The sequence below is a fragment of the Ascaphus truei genome, chromosome 9 (genome assembly GCF_040206685.1).
Source record: "Ascaphus truei isolate aAscTru1 chromosome 9, aAscTru1.hap1, whole genome shotgun sequence".
NCBI lineage: Eukaryota > Metazoa > Chordata > Amphibia > Anura > Ascaphidae > Ascaphus > Ascaphus truei.
Window position 1 is genome coordinate 65,625,366 of NC_134491.1, and position 15,771 is coordinate 65,641,136.

The 15,771-nt window shown below is 45.2% G+C and overlaps 1 protein-coding gene across 2 annotated transcripts in view; it reads left to right on the top strand.

Annotated features, from left to right (window-relative positions):
• The window catches only part of CTTNBP2NL (CTTNBP2 N-terminal like), a 69,448-nt gene extending 58,562 nt beyond the window's left edge, over positions 1–10,886 (top strand). For both annotated transcript variants that reach the window (XM_075615270.1, XM_075615271.1), the window contains exon 5: positions 4,324–10,886. In XM_075615270.1, coding sequence (XP_075471385.1) covers positions 4,324–5,772 — 1,449 coding nt within the window. In that variant the 3' untranslated portion in view covers positions 5,773–10,886. The remainder of the gene's footprint in view (positions 1–4,323) is intronic.
• Positions 10,887–15,771: the final 4,885 nt, after the last annotated feature.

Here is a 15,771-nt window from a genome sequence, read left to right on the forward strand (position 1 = left end):
TCCCCAAGGTGCAAGCTGGGGCAGAGACGCAGAATGTGATACATCTCATTATAATCTGTGCACCATGTAACTCCTCCCCAACTCCTCCTACTGACTCTCCCCAAGGTGCATGCTGGGACAGAGACGCAGAATGTGATACATCTCATTATAATCTGTGCACCATGTAACTCCTCCCCAACTCCTCCTACTTACTCTCCCCAAGGTGCAAGCTGGGGCAGAGACGCAGAATGTGATACATCTCATTATAATCTGTGCACCATGTAACTCCCCCCAACTCCTCCTACTGACTCTCCCCAAGGTGCAAGCTGGGGCAGAGACACAGAATGTGATACATCTCATTATAATCTGTGCACCATGTAACTCCCCCAACTCCTCCTACTGACTCTCCCCAAGGTGCATGCTGGGGCAGAGACACAGAATGTGATACATCTCATTATAATCTGTGCACCATGTAACTCCCCAACTCCTCCTACTGACTCTCCCCAAGGTGCAAGCTGGGGCAGAGACGCAGAATGTGATACATCTCATTATAATCTGTGCACCATGTAACTCCCCCAACTCCTCCTACTGACTCTCCCCAAGGTGCAAGCTGGGACAGAGACGCAGAATGTGATACATCTCATTATAATCTGTGCCCCATGTAACTCCCCCCCAACTCCTCCTACTGACTCTCCCCAAGGTGCAAGCTGGGGCAGAGACGCAGAATGTGATACATCTCATTATAACGTGTGCACCATGTAACTCCTCCCAACTCCTCCTACTGACTCTCCCCAAGGTGCAAGCTGGGGCAGAGACGCAGAATGTGATACATCTCATTATAATCTGTGCACCATGTAACTCCTCCCCAACTCCTCCTACTGACTCTCCCCAAGGTGCAAGGTGGGGCAGAGACGCAGAATGTGATACATCTCATTATAATCTGTGCCCCATGTAACTCCCCCCAACTCCTCCTACTGACTCTCCCCAAGGTGCATGCTGGGGCAGAGACGCAGAATGTGATACATCTCATTATAATCTGTGCACCATGTAACTCCCCCCCAACTCCTCCTACTGACTCTCCCCAAGGTGCAAGCTGGGGCAGACACGCAGAATGTGATACATCTCATTATAACCTGTGCACCATGTAACTCCCCCCAACTCCTCCTACTGACTCTCCCCAAGGTGCAAGCTGGGGCAGAGAAGCAGAATGTGATACATCTCATTATAATCTGTGCCCCATGTAACTCCTCCCCAACTCCTCCTACTGACTCTCCCCAAGGTGCAAGCTGGGGCAGAGACGCAGAATGTGATACATCTCATTATAATCTGTGCCCCATGTAACTCCTCCCCAACTCCTCCTACTGACTCTCCCCAAGGTGCAAGCTGGGGCAGAGACGCAGAATGTGATACATCTCATTATAATCTGTGCCCCATGTAACTCCTCCCCAACTCCTCCTACTGACTCTCCCCAAGGTGCAAGCTGGGGCAGACACGCAGAATGTGATACATCTCATTATAACCTGTGCACCATGTAACTCCTCCCCAACTCCTCCTACTGACTCTCCCCAAGGTGCAAGCTGGGGCAGAGACGCAGAATGTGATACATCTCATTATAACGTGTGCACCATGTAACTCCCCCAACTCCTCCTACTGACTCTCCCCAAGGTGCATGCTGGGACAGAGACGCAGAATGTGATACATCTCATTATAATCTGTGCCCCATGTAACTCCCCCAACTCCTCCTACTGACTCTCCCCAAGGTGCATGCTGGGGCAGAGACGCAGAATGTGATACATCTCATTATAATCTGTGCACCATGTAACTCCTCCCCAACTCCTCCTACTGACTCTCCCCAAGGTGCAAGCTGGGGCAGAGACACAGACTGTGATACATCTCATTATAATCTGTGCCCCATGTAACTCCCCCAACTCCTCCTACTGACTCTCCCCAAAGTGCAAGCTGGGGCAGAGACGCAGAATGTGATACATCTCATTATAATCTGTGCACCATGTAACTCCTCCCCAACTCCTCCTACTTACTCTCCCCAAGGTGCAAGCTGGGGCAGAGACGCAGAATGTGATACATCTCATTATAATCTGTGCACCATGTAACTCCCCCCAACTCCTCCTACTGACTCTCCCCAAGGTGCAAGCTGGGACAGAGACGCAGAATGTGATACATCTCATTATACTCTGTGCCCCATGTAACTCCCCCAACTCCTCCTACTGACTCTCCCCAAGGTGCAAGCTGGGACAGAGACGCAGAATGTGATACATCTCATTATAATCTGTGCACCATGTAACTCCCCCAACTCCTCCTACTGACTCTCCCCAAGGTGCAAGCTGGGACAGAGACGCAGAATGTGATACATCTCATTATAATCTGTGCACCATGTAACTCTCCCAACTCCTCCTACTGACTCTCCCCAAGGTGCATGCTGGGACAGAGACGCAGAATGTGATACATCTCATTATAATCTGTGCCCCATGTAACTCCCCCCAACTCCTCCTACTGACTCTCCCCAAGGTGCAAGCTGGGGCAGAGACGCAGAATGTGATACATCTCATTATAACGTGTGCACCATGTAACTCCCCCCAACTCCTCCTACTGACTCTCCCCAAGGTGCAAGCTGGGACAGAGACGCAGACTGTGATACATCTCATTATAACGTGTGCACCATGTAACTCCCCCCAACTCCTCCTACTGACTCTCCCCAAGGTGCAAGCTGGGACAGAGACGCAGACTGTGATACATCTCATTATAACGTGTGCACCATGTAACTCCCCCCAACTCCTCCTACTGACTCTCCCCAAGGTGCAAGCTGGGACAGAGACGCAGACTGTGATACATCTCATTATAATCTGTGCACCATGTAACTCCCCCCCAACTCCTCCTACTGACTCTCCCCAAGGTGCAAGCTGGGACAGAGACGCAGACTGTGATACATCTCATTATAATCTGTGCCCCATGTAACTCCCCCCAACTCCTCCTGCTGACTCTCCCCAAGGTGCATGCTGGGACAGAGACGCAGAATGTGATACATCTCATTATAACGTGTGCACCATGTAACTCCCCCCAACTCCTCCTACTGACTCTCCCCAAGGGGCAAGCTGGGACAGAGACGCAGACTGTGATACATCTCATTATAATCTGTGCACCATGTAACTCCCCCCAACTCCTCCTACTGACTCTCCCCAAGGTGCATGCTGGGGCAGAGACGCAGAATGTGATACATCTCATTATAACGTGTGCACCATGTAACTCCCCCCAACTCCTCCTACTGACTCTCCCCAAGGGGCAAGCTGGGACAGAGACGCAGACTGTGATACATCTCATTATAATCTGTGCCCCATGTAACTCCCCCCAACTCCTCCTACTGACTCTCCCCAAGGTGCATGCTGGGGCAGAGACGCAGAATGTGATACATCTCATTATAATCTGTGCCCCATGCAACTCCCCTCAGCTCCTGCTGGACACTCCCCCAAGAAGAAGATTGTATGAAAGCATTGTGATCCAATGTTGTCCAATCGGTGCAGCGTGAAAATGCTTCAATTTTGTTCCAAAATTCCCTTGATACATAGACCCCTGGGTATTTAGCATTAAATCAAACAGCTAGAACAGGGCTGCACAACATGCGGCCCGCCTGGCCTCTCTGTGCGGCCCGCCTGGCCTCTCTGTGCGGGCCGCCTGGCCTCTCTGTGCGGCCCGCCTGGCCTCTCTGTGCGGCCCGCCTGGCCTCTCTGTGCGGCCCGCCTGGCCTCTCTGTGCGGCCCGCTATGACTCCGGCCAGGCGCCACTTAATTAATTAAATAAATAAATAATAATAATAAAAAAAAGTAAAAACATTTTTTTAAATGGCGGAGAAAATACCCATGGAAGTCTATGGCCATTTCTGTCCACAAATAAGATGAACAGTCGCTTCAGCATATATAGTGATTTCCACGTTTTGGGGGTAAATCTATCTATCAACATGTATTGTATTTATTATTGCTAAGAACTCTCTCCTACAGTTAATAAAAATGTATTGGCTGCAACACTAACACTATATCAATAAAATAAAAAAACAATTGAAAGTATTATTTACTGTACTTTGTTAATAACCCACAAAGGTACGTTAAAACAATGGCACATACTCTAGTCTACATGACTGTTCTGATGTCAACTTAACTTCTAGTTGGGTTGGTGAATAAATGAAAATAAATAAATGAAAACCCAAAAATACAACTCAGTATTAAACCTGCAGTTGAACCAGTAAATGAAAGTTTATTTACTGAAACTAATGTGTCCTAATGGAAAGCGTCCCATTTATAACCATTTCTCTATCTCTTCACTCTCTATCTCCAGTTAGAATTTGAGAAGTCGCAAGTAAAGAAGCTGGAAAAAGAACAGAAGCGACTGTCTGCTCAGCTGGAGGAGGAGAGATCTCGCCACAAGCAGCTGTCGTCCATGCTCGTGAAAGAGTGCACAAAAGCCTCCACTAGAGCGGCTGAGGAAGGGCAGAGGGTGGAAGACGTCAGCTTGAAGCTGGAGAAGGTCAGGAGCAGAGTGAGCCAGCTGGAGGAAGAGCTGGCATTGGAGAAGAAGCGTAGCCTGCAGATGGAAGCCCAGGTGGAAAAACAGCTTTCAGAGTTTGACATCGAGAGGGAGCAACTGAGAGCCAAGCTAAACCGTGAGGAGAATCGGACCACGGCTCTGAAAGGAGAGCTGGAGACCACGAAGAAAGGCGTAGAGCAGCTGAAAACTGCCCACCAGGCTGGAGAAACCCCTGCCAAGGTGAACCCAGAGCTGGCTTCCACTAGTGTATCAGTAGAGAAGCCTGAAATGTTTTCCGTGTCTTGCCAGACTGAAGGTGTCCAGCAAGAGAAATCTTGTGTAGACGGGTCAGCAAAAGCGCATATATCCCTCTCAACCCCATCTAAGATTCCACAGCCGTATTCCAAAATAAATGGACACTGTAACACAGCAGCACAGAGTAGCGAGCAGATTTTAAAATTAAACATAGCGGAGAAACCAGCAGGTAATGACAACCTGTCTGACAATGGAAACTCCCCAATCAGAGTGGAATCTCCCCTGCACATGGTAGCACATCTTCCTTCAAGTGGAGCTTCCTTATCACCCAGCAGTACAGCAGCCTCCTCCTTAACCTCCTCCCCATGTTCTTCCCCGGTGCTGTCGAGGCGTCTGATTGGAGCCACAGCTGGCAGCCCTGGTTACCAGTCGTCGTATCAAGTTGGCATCAACCAGCGCTTCCACGCCGCCCGACACAAGTTCCAGTATCAAGCTGAGCAGGATCAGCATGTCACCGGCCTGCAGAGCCCTCCCTCCAGGGACCTGTCCCCAACCTTGGATAACTCGGCGGCTAAACAGCTTGCCCGCAATACCGTCACTCAGGTGCTTTCCCGGTTCACCAACCAGCAAACCACCAGCAAACCTGTACCTCCCAACAGTTCCCCCTTTGGCACAGATTACAGAACCCTCTCCAGCTCCCCCAGCCAGAAGAACGATGGAAGCCACTCTCCAAACCCAGTCAAAGTCTCCAGCCCTCTCAGCCCTGTATCTCCAGGGATCAAATCCCCGACCATATCGAGGGTGGAGCGAGGGAACCCCCCTCCCATCCCTCCAAAAAAGCCAGGGCTAGCCCAGTCCCCGGCCTCTCCCATACCGCCAGCCAAAGCGCCCAACCAGCCCTCTTCCCTGGGAGCCCCATTGGACATATCCAATAACTACTGCATTAATAATGGCATCATTACGAATGGGAAAGAGATTGAAATAATGTTGCCATCCGGTAGCTAGTGTTCCACCACCGTCCCGTGGCCAGAGTCCCGACACTAAATCACACTGTCAAACTGACCAATTCCATGTCTGAATGCTCTGTGCTGTTAAGATCAAACTCATGTTATTTATTTTGGTAGTAGAGAAAATTGTATAATACCTGTAGCTTACATCTCTAGTTTCAATTGAGCAGAACATGACATTTAGTCTTAATTATGTGTAGAGAAGCAGAAGACCTATTTTTCATCCTTCCCCCTCCATGCGCTGTTAAGCAGGTAAGAGGGGGGAAAAGAAAGAAAAGACAAATGATGGAGACATTGAATATGTCTTTCAGTTGGGGCCAGAACCTAAAACTATAATAAGAATGTGGGATTTTTAGTGTTGACGGCAGAAATATTTGGTGGCAACCGTTGTAATCCAAATATGAAACCCTCTAATAAGCATTCAGGTTAGGATAAATAAGAAGCGGCATTAGCTTGTGATTTCACAACTATTGACCTTGATCCCTACAATCAATCGTTCACCCCTCTGGCTGCCAGAGAGGCCTGCTAGGAATTCTGTCTACCAAGGGTTCAAGTCCCCAGATTGGTAAAAACAAACAAACTTGCTTAATGAAGAGGGACATATCTTCCTATGGCATGGGTGGGCAACTCCAGTCCTAAAGGACCACCAACAGGTCAGGTTTTCAGAATATCCCTGCTTCCGCACAGGTGACTCAACAGTGGCTCAGTCGACTTCAGTTGGAGTTTTAATAACGTTAAATTGCTCACCCATGTAACAACTTCTCAACATTCATTGCAGAATATTTCTGCATCTCCTCTCAGCACAGTGTTGCCAGTCTGACTCCATATTATAAGAACGAAATCCAGTGCTGCAAAGCCCCATTGGCCATAAGAATATAGGACGGCTGAGAACCAGAATGCATGTGGATCTGGAACGGCCCACACCAGTCCTCAAGGGCCACCAACAGGTCAGGTGTTCAGGATATCTGCTTCAGTGCCGTCTTTGACAGAGCCACCTGTGCTGAACCAGGGATATCCTGAAAACCTGACCTGTAGGTGGCGCTTGAGCACTGGAGTTCCCACCCCTGTTCTAAGGTGTGGTCCACTGTTATAACCTGTTGACATTTGCATTGTCCTTAATAAGGGTGGGTAATGTTATGGTGTGCTTTTACCCTGCAACACAGGCAGTGGCCACTATGTGCCACTGTTGTTTCACATGTGGCTAATCGGGAAAGCACATTTATGCAATGGTATCTGAATATTTGCCGGCAGCTGGTGTAAAGCACAAATACTTACAATACAGGCTACATAATAACCCACTGTCCACCTTATCAGACTAGCCGGGCTCTTGTTATGTGCAGCAATGTAAACCTGGCTTTGCAGTTCAAGGTAGGATTTCTAAAGAGCGATTTAAGATCAAAGCATTACAGAAGGTGCCTTTTTTTAATAGCCCTTAGCTTTAGATCTTTACAAATAGACAGCATTAAAAGGGACGTCTTCTGCTCAAAGTATTTATGATCAGACGGATAGGTTGGAGATGTCTTGATGACTCGAGCACACTGATACTTTGAACTACAAGCTCACAGTTTTATGGTTGAAGGGTGGATCAAGATTAAGTAAACCCTCTTTATAAACTATTTGGTCTGATCCTCCCTGCACAAACGCTGTCTGCATTAGGGGTAGCCAACACCAGTCCTCAAGAGCTACCAACAGGTCAGGTTTTCAGAATATCCCTGCTTCAGCACAGGCGGCTCAATCAGTATCTTAGTCGAAAAGTCTCTTTGCCAGCAGTCTTTTTATAGGCTCGAAGACTGGGCCACCTGTGCTGAAGCAGGAACTGATTGAGCTACCTGTGCTGAAGCAGAGATGCTGAAAACCTAACCTGTTAGTAGCTCTTGAGGACTGGAGTTGGCTGCCATTGGCCTGCATCACACACTTTTCTTGAACCCCTAGGCTGCCAGAGGGGCCAGCAAGGCATTGCAAAACAAGAGCGTAATCCACATCCGTAGCCACTGGATTGCTAGATTGAGATACATAAAGAAACCCTAACCATGTTAATCTGACCGCTGTCACACACCTGGGGTTGGTGTTTACCAGAGCATCAAAAAGGAGGGTCTCTGTCAAAGCCCGACTGCATAACCTCACTGGTGTTAGTTGCTAAGACTGTTAGCAGGACCAGATCAGCTGGTAAAAGACGGCAATGAGAGCCCAGACTGCAGTACAGTTGAAGTACAACTGTGTTGTATGCTTCAACACAAAATATTACCAATTGTAATGGTATATACATAGAAGCAAGATATACAATTCTCAGCTCTTTCCTTCCCTGGGAAGACTTTAAAAAAAAACAGCGAAAAACATCCGTAGTCGAAACCCAGGAATCGTTAGCAAATCTCCCTCAAAAGTGCCTTTAAAAAAAAGCAGTGGTCCTGTATCATATCACGATATTCAAAACCTGTAAACTATTAGTTGTTGGCATTTTATTTTAGAAAAGTCTATACAAAAATTAGATTACAAATATCAGAAGGGGAGAGTATATTTATCAAAAAGATCCCCAGAAGGTAAATAAAAAGTATTGATGCTCCTTTGCCCCACGTATACGATCCATCAATATCCATAATAAACTGCAAAATTTAGACACCGAAAACATATTTATTTTCGTATGTTGCCCTCCCATCCTGTACACTCCACTTTGCAGCATACACGTAGAAAACAGTATCAACTTATCCTATGCATACCAAAACACCCTTGCCCAAAGAGCTTACAATCTATGGGGGAGAGGAGCTGTATAGGACTGTCCAACCTGGAATACATATTATCTGCCCCTAAATTACTGTTACTGGCCATCGTACTTTATAAATATCTCAATGCCGTACTTTATAAATATCTCCTTTAACCCCTTCCTCTGTCGGGGTTTATTGCCCCTCTCCAGCACTGTATTATTGTATTATTGCATAATTGTTTTACTAATTCTATTGGAGCCTTCCTTATTCTTATAGCAATATATTTTAACAGGATGGGAATTGGGAACACTGCTTTAATACACAATACTGTATCTGTGTCATGTAAGTACTTTCTATTTAATTTCTATTAACAGTCCTAAACTCAGTTCAAACGGATGCAAAGTGCACTGACTCCTGCTCAAAACCCCATCCTAGCATCAGTGTAATAAAAACAATGCATTTTTTAGTTTCACGTTATTACCCCCTATATACAAATTGCAATTACTCTGAACACACAATACGCAGGAAAATAGCTGATCTTACAGGGAACAGAAAGGTATATATATATTGGGAGACAGGAATGTACAAAGAGCATGATATTTAGGGGGGAAAAAATCTAGGATTTTTTAATCGCTTTTTAATAACCCCAAATTTACTCAAATGAGTGTGTTGGTGTTTTGGGAACAACATTTTACATGGAATAATTGGTGAGTAACATTCCACTGATGTGTGAGCCTATTAATGCTAGGAAGGAGAGTAACAGTCCGTACTGTATGCTTGTGTGTAATATATACTGTATATACATACGCCACAAAGGGAAATAACGTTAAAGCCGCAGGGCACACGGGGAGACCTAGAAAATGAACATGCTACAATATAAAAACCAAACAAAGTATTCCTGCCTGAGATGTCAATTCTAGATGAATTTAGGGAACTTTTACCCTACTTGGTAAATGTTTACACGTGTTAAGGATATCTGTACAGATTTGGTTAGTATTGGTACCAAAATGAATTCTAACTGGGAGGCGAGCAAGCTTATGAAGTCGTGGCAATAATGTGTTTAAATGAGAGGGACTGCTTTGCCCATTAACACCTACACAATTCTTACTGGGCCAACAAACCTTATTCTTTCTGACCCAAGACACATTGTTGTTCATCCAGTTACTGGCCCTACAGAAAGCCCCCCAGCCTCCTTTCTGGAGTTCAATGTTGTTTCTTTACATTTGGAGGTCCTTTCTGAAGTTGTTCTGAGGACCCGCCGCAAAGCGAAAATCGCCGGAATGTGGAACCGGCGATTTTTGTTGTGTGCGCATGAGCCGCTCTATGTATGCGCATCATCGGCAAAACACCTTCTGCGCATGCGTGACCACGGACCGGTCCGTCCTGCACATGCGCGACATTGCACCGGCCCGTTCTGCGCATGCGGCCGGTTCTGCAGACATGGCGGCCCCCTTCTCGGTACCGCCGTATCGGCGAATCACCGAAAAGCGGGGCGCCAAGAAGCGGGGCCTTGCTGTACTGTGGATTAGCGGGCGGCTGGGTTCCGCAAAGCATTGAACCCTTAATTCAGGCAAATTGGCATTGAGGATTTTGGCTTCTTTAAGTGTTCGCTCTCTATGACTGAGCTATAAGAATATAGAGATACACGGCATCATTATACAATGCACTATGTTCATTTTCTGGGGGAGTACTGTATTTTATTTGTATTTGATGGTATTGTTTTCTGACTTTTTTTTATTTTTATTTCGCACTGCTGCTTGTTATAACATCACAGCCGTTGCGAACTACATTTACAAACCAAATCATTACGTAAATATAAATGTGTAAATATGAGTATATCTATATAGGAATATAAGAATGTATATTTGTTAGGAGATGCACTGAATTTCCACGTGTGTCTCTGATGCAGCAGAGAAAGCTTGTTTTCAGTGAGTGATTGAGATATATTGAACGAGAGGCATTGTGTTACTATATGTTTTTTGCATTGAAGTGAATAGGGAGTGCAGGCTTTTGACTTTGATAGGAACCAGTTGAAATCTTTGCACATAATTCTTACAGGTGACGTCTTATCTTGTAGTAATAATCCTGTTGTCAGGAGGCAGTATTCGCTGGCATCTCACCTGTCCTGAGTAACTTCCATGTGTATATATACCTATTTAACTCCATGGAGACTGATGTACTGTATGCGGAATAAGATCCCAGGCATTCTTTATAAGCACAAACGTGGCTTCATTTATATGCTCTGTATGGATCGTTAAGTCCTTTGCTGCCTGACGGTCCTGCAATTCACTGCGGATTCACGAGTAATAAAACCTATCACAGGTGGCCAACCACAGTCCTCAAGGGCCACCAACAGGTCGGGTTTTCAGGATATCCCTGCTTCAGCACCGGTGGCTCAATCAGTGGCTGTGACTGAGACACCGGTGCTGAAGCAGGGATATCCTTAAAACCTAACCTGTTGGTGGCCCTTGAGGACTGGAGTTGGCCACCCCTGCCCTAGATCATGTAAGAATCCGGGTCGCAAGGAATAGGATGCGTCAAAGGGTCTTCCATATGACATGTAATGATGCACAATACGTCACAGCCACATCCAATGCATTTACAGAGGCTCAAAGGGAGATACGCATCAAGGGTCGCATACACGCATTATGATGTTACGTTGATGCATGTGCATTGTGTATGAAGGTGCGCTTTGTCTACATGGCTTTACTTGTAGTGCGCAATCTGGGGAGTGGTTATAGGAGCAGTTAGGGCAGAAGTTTGAAGGAGAGGTTCTAATAACAATTATAGGAGCAGTAAGCGATGGAGTTTGAGGGAGAGCTTATAGGAGCAGTTAGGGGAGAAGTTGCTCAGCGCAGTATTATAATGGGATTTTTGAAACATTGTAGAGCAAACAGCATCCCCTTTATATGTATACCCCAAAGACTCCCGGCTTCACTCAAGCCTGCCACTGCGTGCCAGAAACCGATCATCCAATGTATACAAGTTAGTCACGTGTACGCTCATACCATGCTTTACCGCTGCAGTGTATAATAATGGGAGTGGGAGTATTCCACATCAGCTATGGGAACGCGCTAAACACACATTACTATCAGCCAATGAAACTTCAGCCGAGTGATGATACCCAGACTGTTGTATGCATTAAGTAATATTTTCCTGATGTAGTATTCAAACATAGGAAAGAAACAGCAGCACATCAGTATATCAAAGAAAATCATGAGTTTTGTGCAACTGAAGTACTCTTAAGGTTTACAAGTCATTGGATCTACAAGCAATAGAGTTAGTGATGGTGCCAGCGATGTGTTGAGGTACTGTATATATGTACAGTTTACAAGTAAAGCTTCAACACTGGCAGTGGATGCACCCGCCATATATCCGCCATATATCCATGTAGTTTTGATACATTCTGCTCATTCAATACTCAGGATTTGGCCTAGTGGTGCAATTTGTAAATTATTGGTGCAACAGTGTAACTGTACTAGGACCCAGTCCCCAAAAGCACTGCTTATGTTTATACACAGGGTCGCTGTTCAGAGTGTGTTAGGTGAAAACGTAGCTTTATACAACGGCATTATGTCAGTCTAATTATAAGTAATTCACGATTGTAAATGTCCCTGTGCTACAATGACCTGCTATCTGCTGCCGTTTTGAGAATGGATTGAATCGCTTGCGAAGTTGGGGGGCACAATGACAGCAGAAATTGGTTCTAATGCATTGGCTTCTGGGGGATTCTTAATGAGAGGAAATATGTCAAGTGCCTTTTGTAACGGCCAAGATGTAAATAAAACACTATTAGAGAAATGCAACATGATCTCAGCAATATGTCAAACGTTACTCAATAAAGATTGTTTCTTCCATCTTATGCACGTGTTATTTTTCATAATCACACCTTCCTTCCCGGGTCTTATTTACCAGTCTTACATTGCATTAAAACCGCAGGAAAACTTTGGAATCATATTGGAATTTTTTGTTCAAGTCAAAATGTTTGTGCGAAAAAGTAGTACAAACCGTCATAAAATGTGCATCGTGTGTGTGAAGGCTTCATAAATGACGCATAATTCATAGCTTGAAATTAATTATGATGCATTGCTTCATGTTGAATACCTGATTGATGAAATGTAAAGCAGCAAAACAAGCTGGATTGCGTTTTAAATGATCATTTTGTTTTAGTTACAGGTTTTGAGCAGGGAGTCATCGGAGCTGAACTGTGTTCATTTCAGCTTCGGGGAGCTCGTACTTCCAGAGATGCTTTCCCCTGTAGCGGTGCTGGTATCTATGCGGGCAAGGAACTGTGCACCTAACAGAAATACGGCTTTGTATGTCCCGTTTCACGCGGGCCAATTGGAAGCTGTGATATCCAGTGTGCCATCCTATTGGCCCGCGGGACTGGGACAGAGCCCAGAGCTGGAATTAACACAGTTCAGCACTCGAGACCCCTGCTTCAAACCTCTAACTAAATATATATATATATATATATATATATATATATATATATATTATAACACAATGCAGTCTGTTCTGCTGCTTTAAATGACAACATAATGATGTGTATTATTTGTATGTATAGCTAGTGTTGGTAAATATAAATAATATTACACTAATAATTGATAACAGCCATACTGTGAAAATCATATATTTTGTTAACCTGTATAATGAAACATTCATGCTGGGTCTAATACATATAACTTCATTTGGTGCTAACACTTTTTGTAGACTTTTAGAGTTGTCGGCAAGTTGAACTTGATGGACGATTCTGACGCACTTTGTGCTTTTTTTGTGAGCAGAAAGATAATTTAATGTACATATCATATACATCTGTACACTACTATACGCATCTATATATGTGCACGAAAAAAAATGAAAACACTTATTTTTGACGCAGAATGAGAAATGTCAGGTTAGTACGTAGGTGCACACATAGGCACAATTTATAATGAGATTTCTGTGCGACAAAAAAGTAGTTTGTGATGCTTAGTCCCCGGAACCAAATGTGTTATATTTGCCACTGGTGAAGGCATTAGTGGAGCAGTCTTTCTATAAATGTCTGGGTAATGACATGCAAATGACCACTCGGTGTGTTACTTTTTTCTTCTTATCCATTTTAACATGGATCCTACAAGCTTATGCCTCCCGTATTACACAGCTTTTTTAGCACAGCCTGGGTTAAAGACGTGCAGAACCAGCAAACCGACCTTTTGGGTCTCATCAGTGTGAGGTTGGTTGTGCTTTGCAATATGAAGGTGGGAGAGGTTCAAAGTTAGGGCTGCAGACCTGTCCGAGATGTGATCATGTTCACAAGTGATATTTTTATTTGCTGTACGGTGGAGGGTTTTTGTCCCTTTTTTTTTTACCCACCATAACTTACTTAATGTGTAGAATATAGTAGTAGCCCATGATTACCACTGGAGGTCAATATTTCCACAGGACAGCCACAGTGAGATTAATCAGGGGTGCTCAATATTGAAGACATACAGCAAAAATACTGGTTAAGCAGTGGTGTAGATGGAGTGGATCGGCAGTCCACTGGGGAAACAATATGGCCACCAGGGCTTGCTCTGGCAGACAATAGAAAACAAAACGTCATCGGGACATGCCCCAGGTAACCATGTTTGTAGTTATTTTGTGTAAAAATGGGCACAATAGAAACTACACATATCTCCTGAGCCGGGGAGAGCCCCATGACAGCGGGGTACCATTGATGAGTTCCGTGGGACTTCCCGAAAGATTTAGCTTTAATAACTTGCTTACTGTATGTATGTATTGCCATAAATACCTGGCCCGATGTAGCCCTTGAAGGCGGAATGAGAGTGCCCCTGATTTGTATTGCTCATCCATATTTCTTTATAAGAGTCTCGGAAAAGATCCAATACCCATGAGTATCTGCATGTTTTTTTTTTTTTTACAGGTTCACGCACCTGCTTCATTCATCACATTGCCACGTCATACAGTGGTTAAACTGCAGACAAGGATTCTGGGTAATAACATGTAAATGAGCACCCAGTGGTCGTGTCCTTTTCAGCTTCCTGGCCACATTACTGCCTGAATTCCCTAGAGCAGGGGGCGCGCAAACTTTTCAGTCTGCCCTCGTCCTTACCTGTTCTCTGGCGTCTTGTGACGTCACAACGTCATGTGACCCCGCAGCGTTGTCCCACCCCCAGTTTGCGCACCCCTGCCCTAGAACAAGGGTTGCCAACTCCAGTCCTCAAGGGCCACCAACAGGTCAGGTTTTCAGGATATCCCTGTATAGGTGCCTCAATCGGTCCCAGCTTCAGCGCAGGTGGCTGTTTTAAACTTGGCCACTGATTGAACCACCTGTGCTGAAGCAGGGATATCCTGAACACCTGACCTGTTGCTGGCGCTTGAGGACTGGACTTGGCAACCCCGGCCCTAGAGCTTTTGCCTGCTGCATTACACAGCCTGTCGCAGCCACGCCGTGGCCCTTTACACCGCAGACATTCTGTGTGAGTATAGCTCTGCAATACTATGAGGAATTTGCAAAGTGCGTGTCCCAAAGTACTTTTATTCAGCTAATCCGAGATTCTGCGTTCGGAAACGTCAAAGCAGTATAATTCCTGGAAATCAGAAGAATGCTCCTTCCATCGCCCTTATCCAGTGCGTGACACACCCGATTTATATTACAGCTTGTATACATTATCCCTGTGGATTGACTAACATACCTACAATAGTGGGAAAAACAGCCACATACATGTCCACTCACTGGTTTTTAGCCTTTTCATAGACTTTAGTAGCGTCCTACCAATAAAAGTGATCACTATTCCACCAAAATGCCATCTTTTGGTCCAGAACTAACAAATCAGATGGATTTGTGGGTTTTGAAGTGTATTCTGTCTTATAAAGGGATGTTGTGAGTACACCAGTATTTGCCTTTATATCCGTTTTGACCTAAAGTAAGAGTGAATTTACTTGAACACTGGATGAGAAATAGTGGTATCATGGCTGTAATTATCTGCTAGCTCAGAGGACAACCAAACAGATACTTTACTATGTTCACATCTCCTCTCAGTTGGTATTTGGGATCAGACTGCTGTTCTTACTATAGGAAATACCTTCACAGTGCTGCTTCTAGCTGGAGATTGCACCTTTAACCCATTGTGCTGATACAAAACTCTAGTTACAGGCCCTTCCTGCAGCAAAGGAGATGAGCGCAGTCATTTTAGAAGTCTTCTTCTTTACAATGTTACTAATACTTTACAAATCCTTGAACTAGACACTTGCACGTCCCTGGAGCGATGTTGACATGAGCGCAGGTGGACACCAGATGAAGACACACTGTTCTG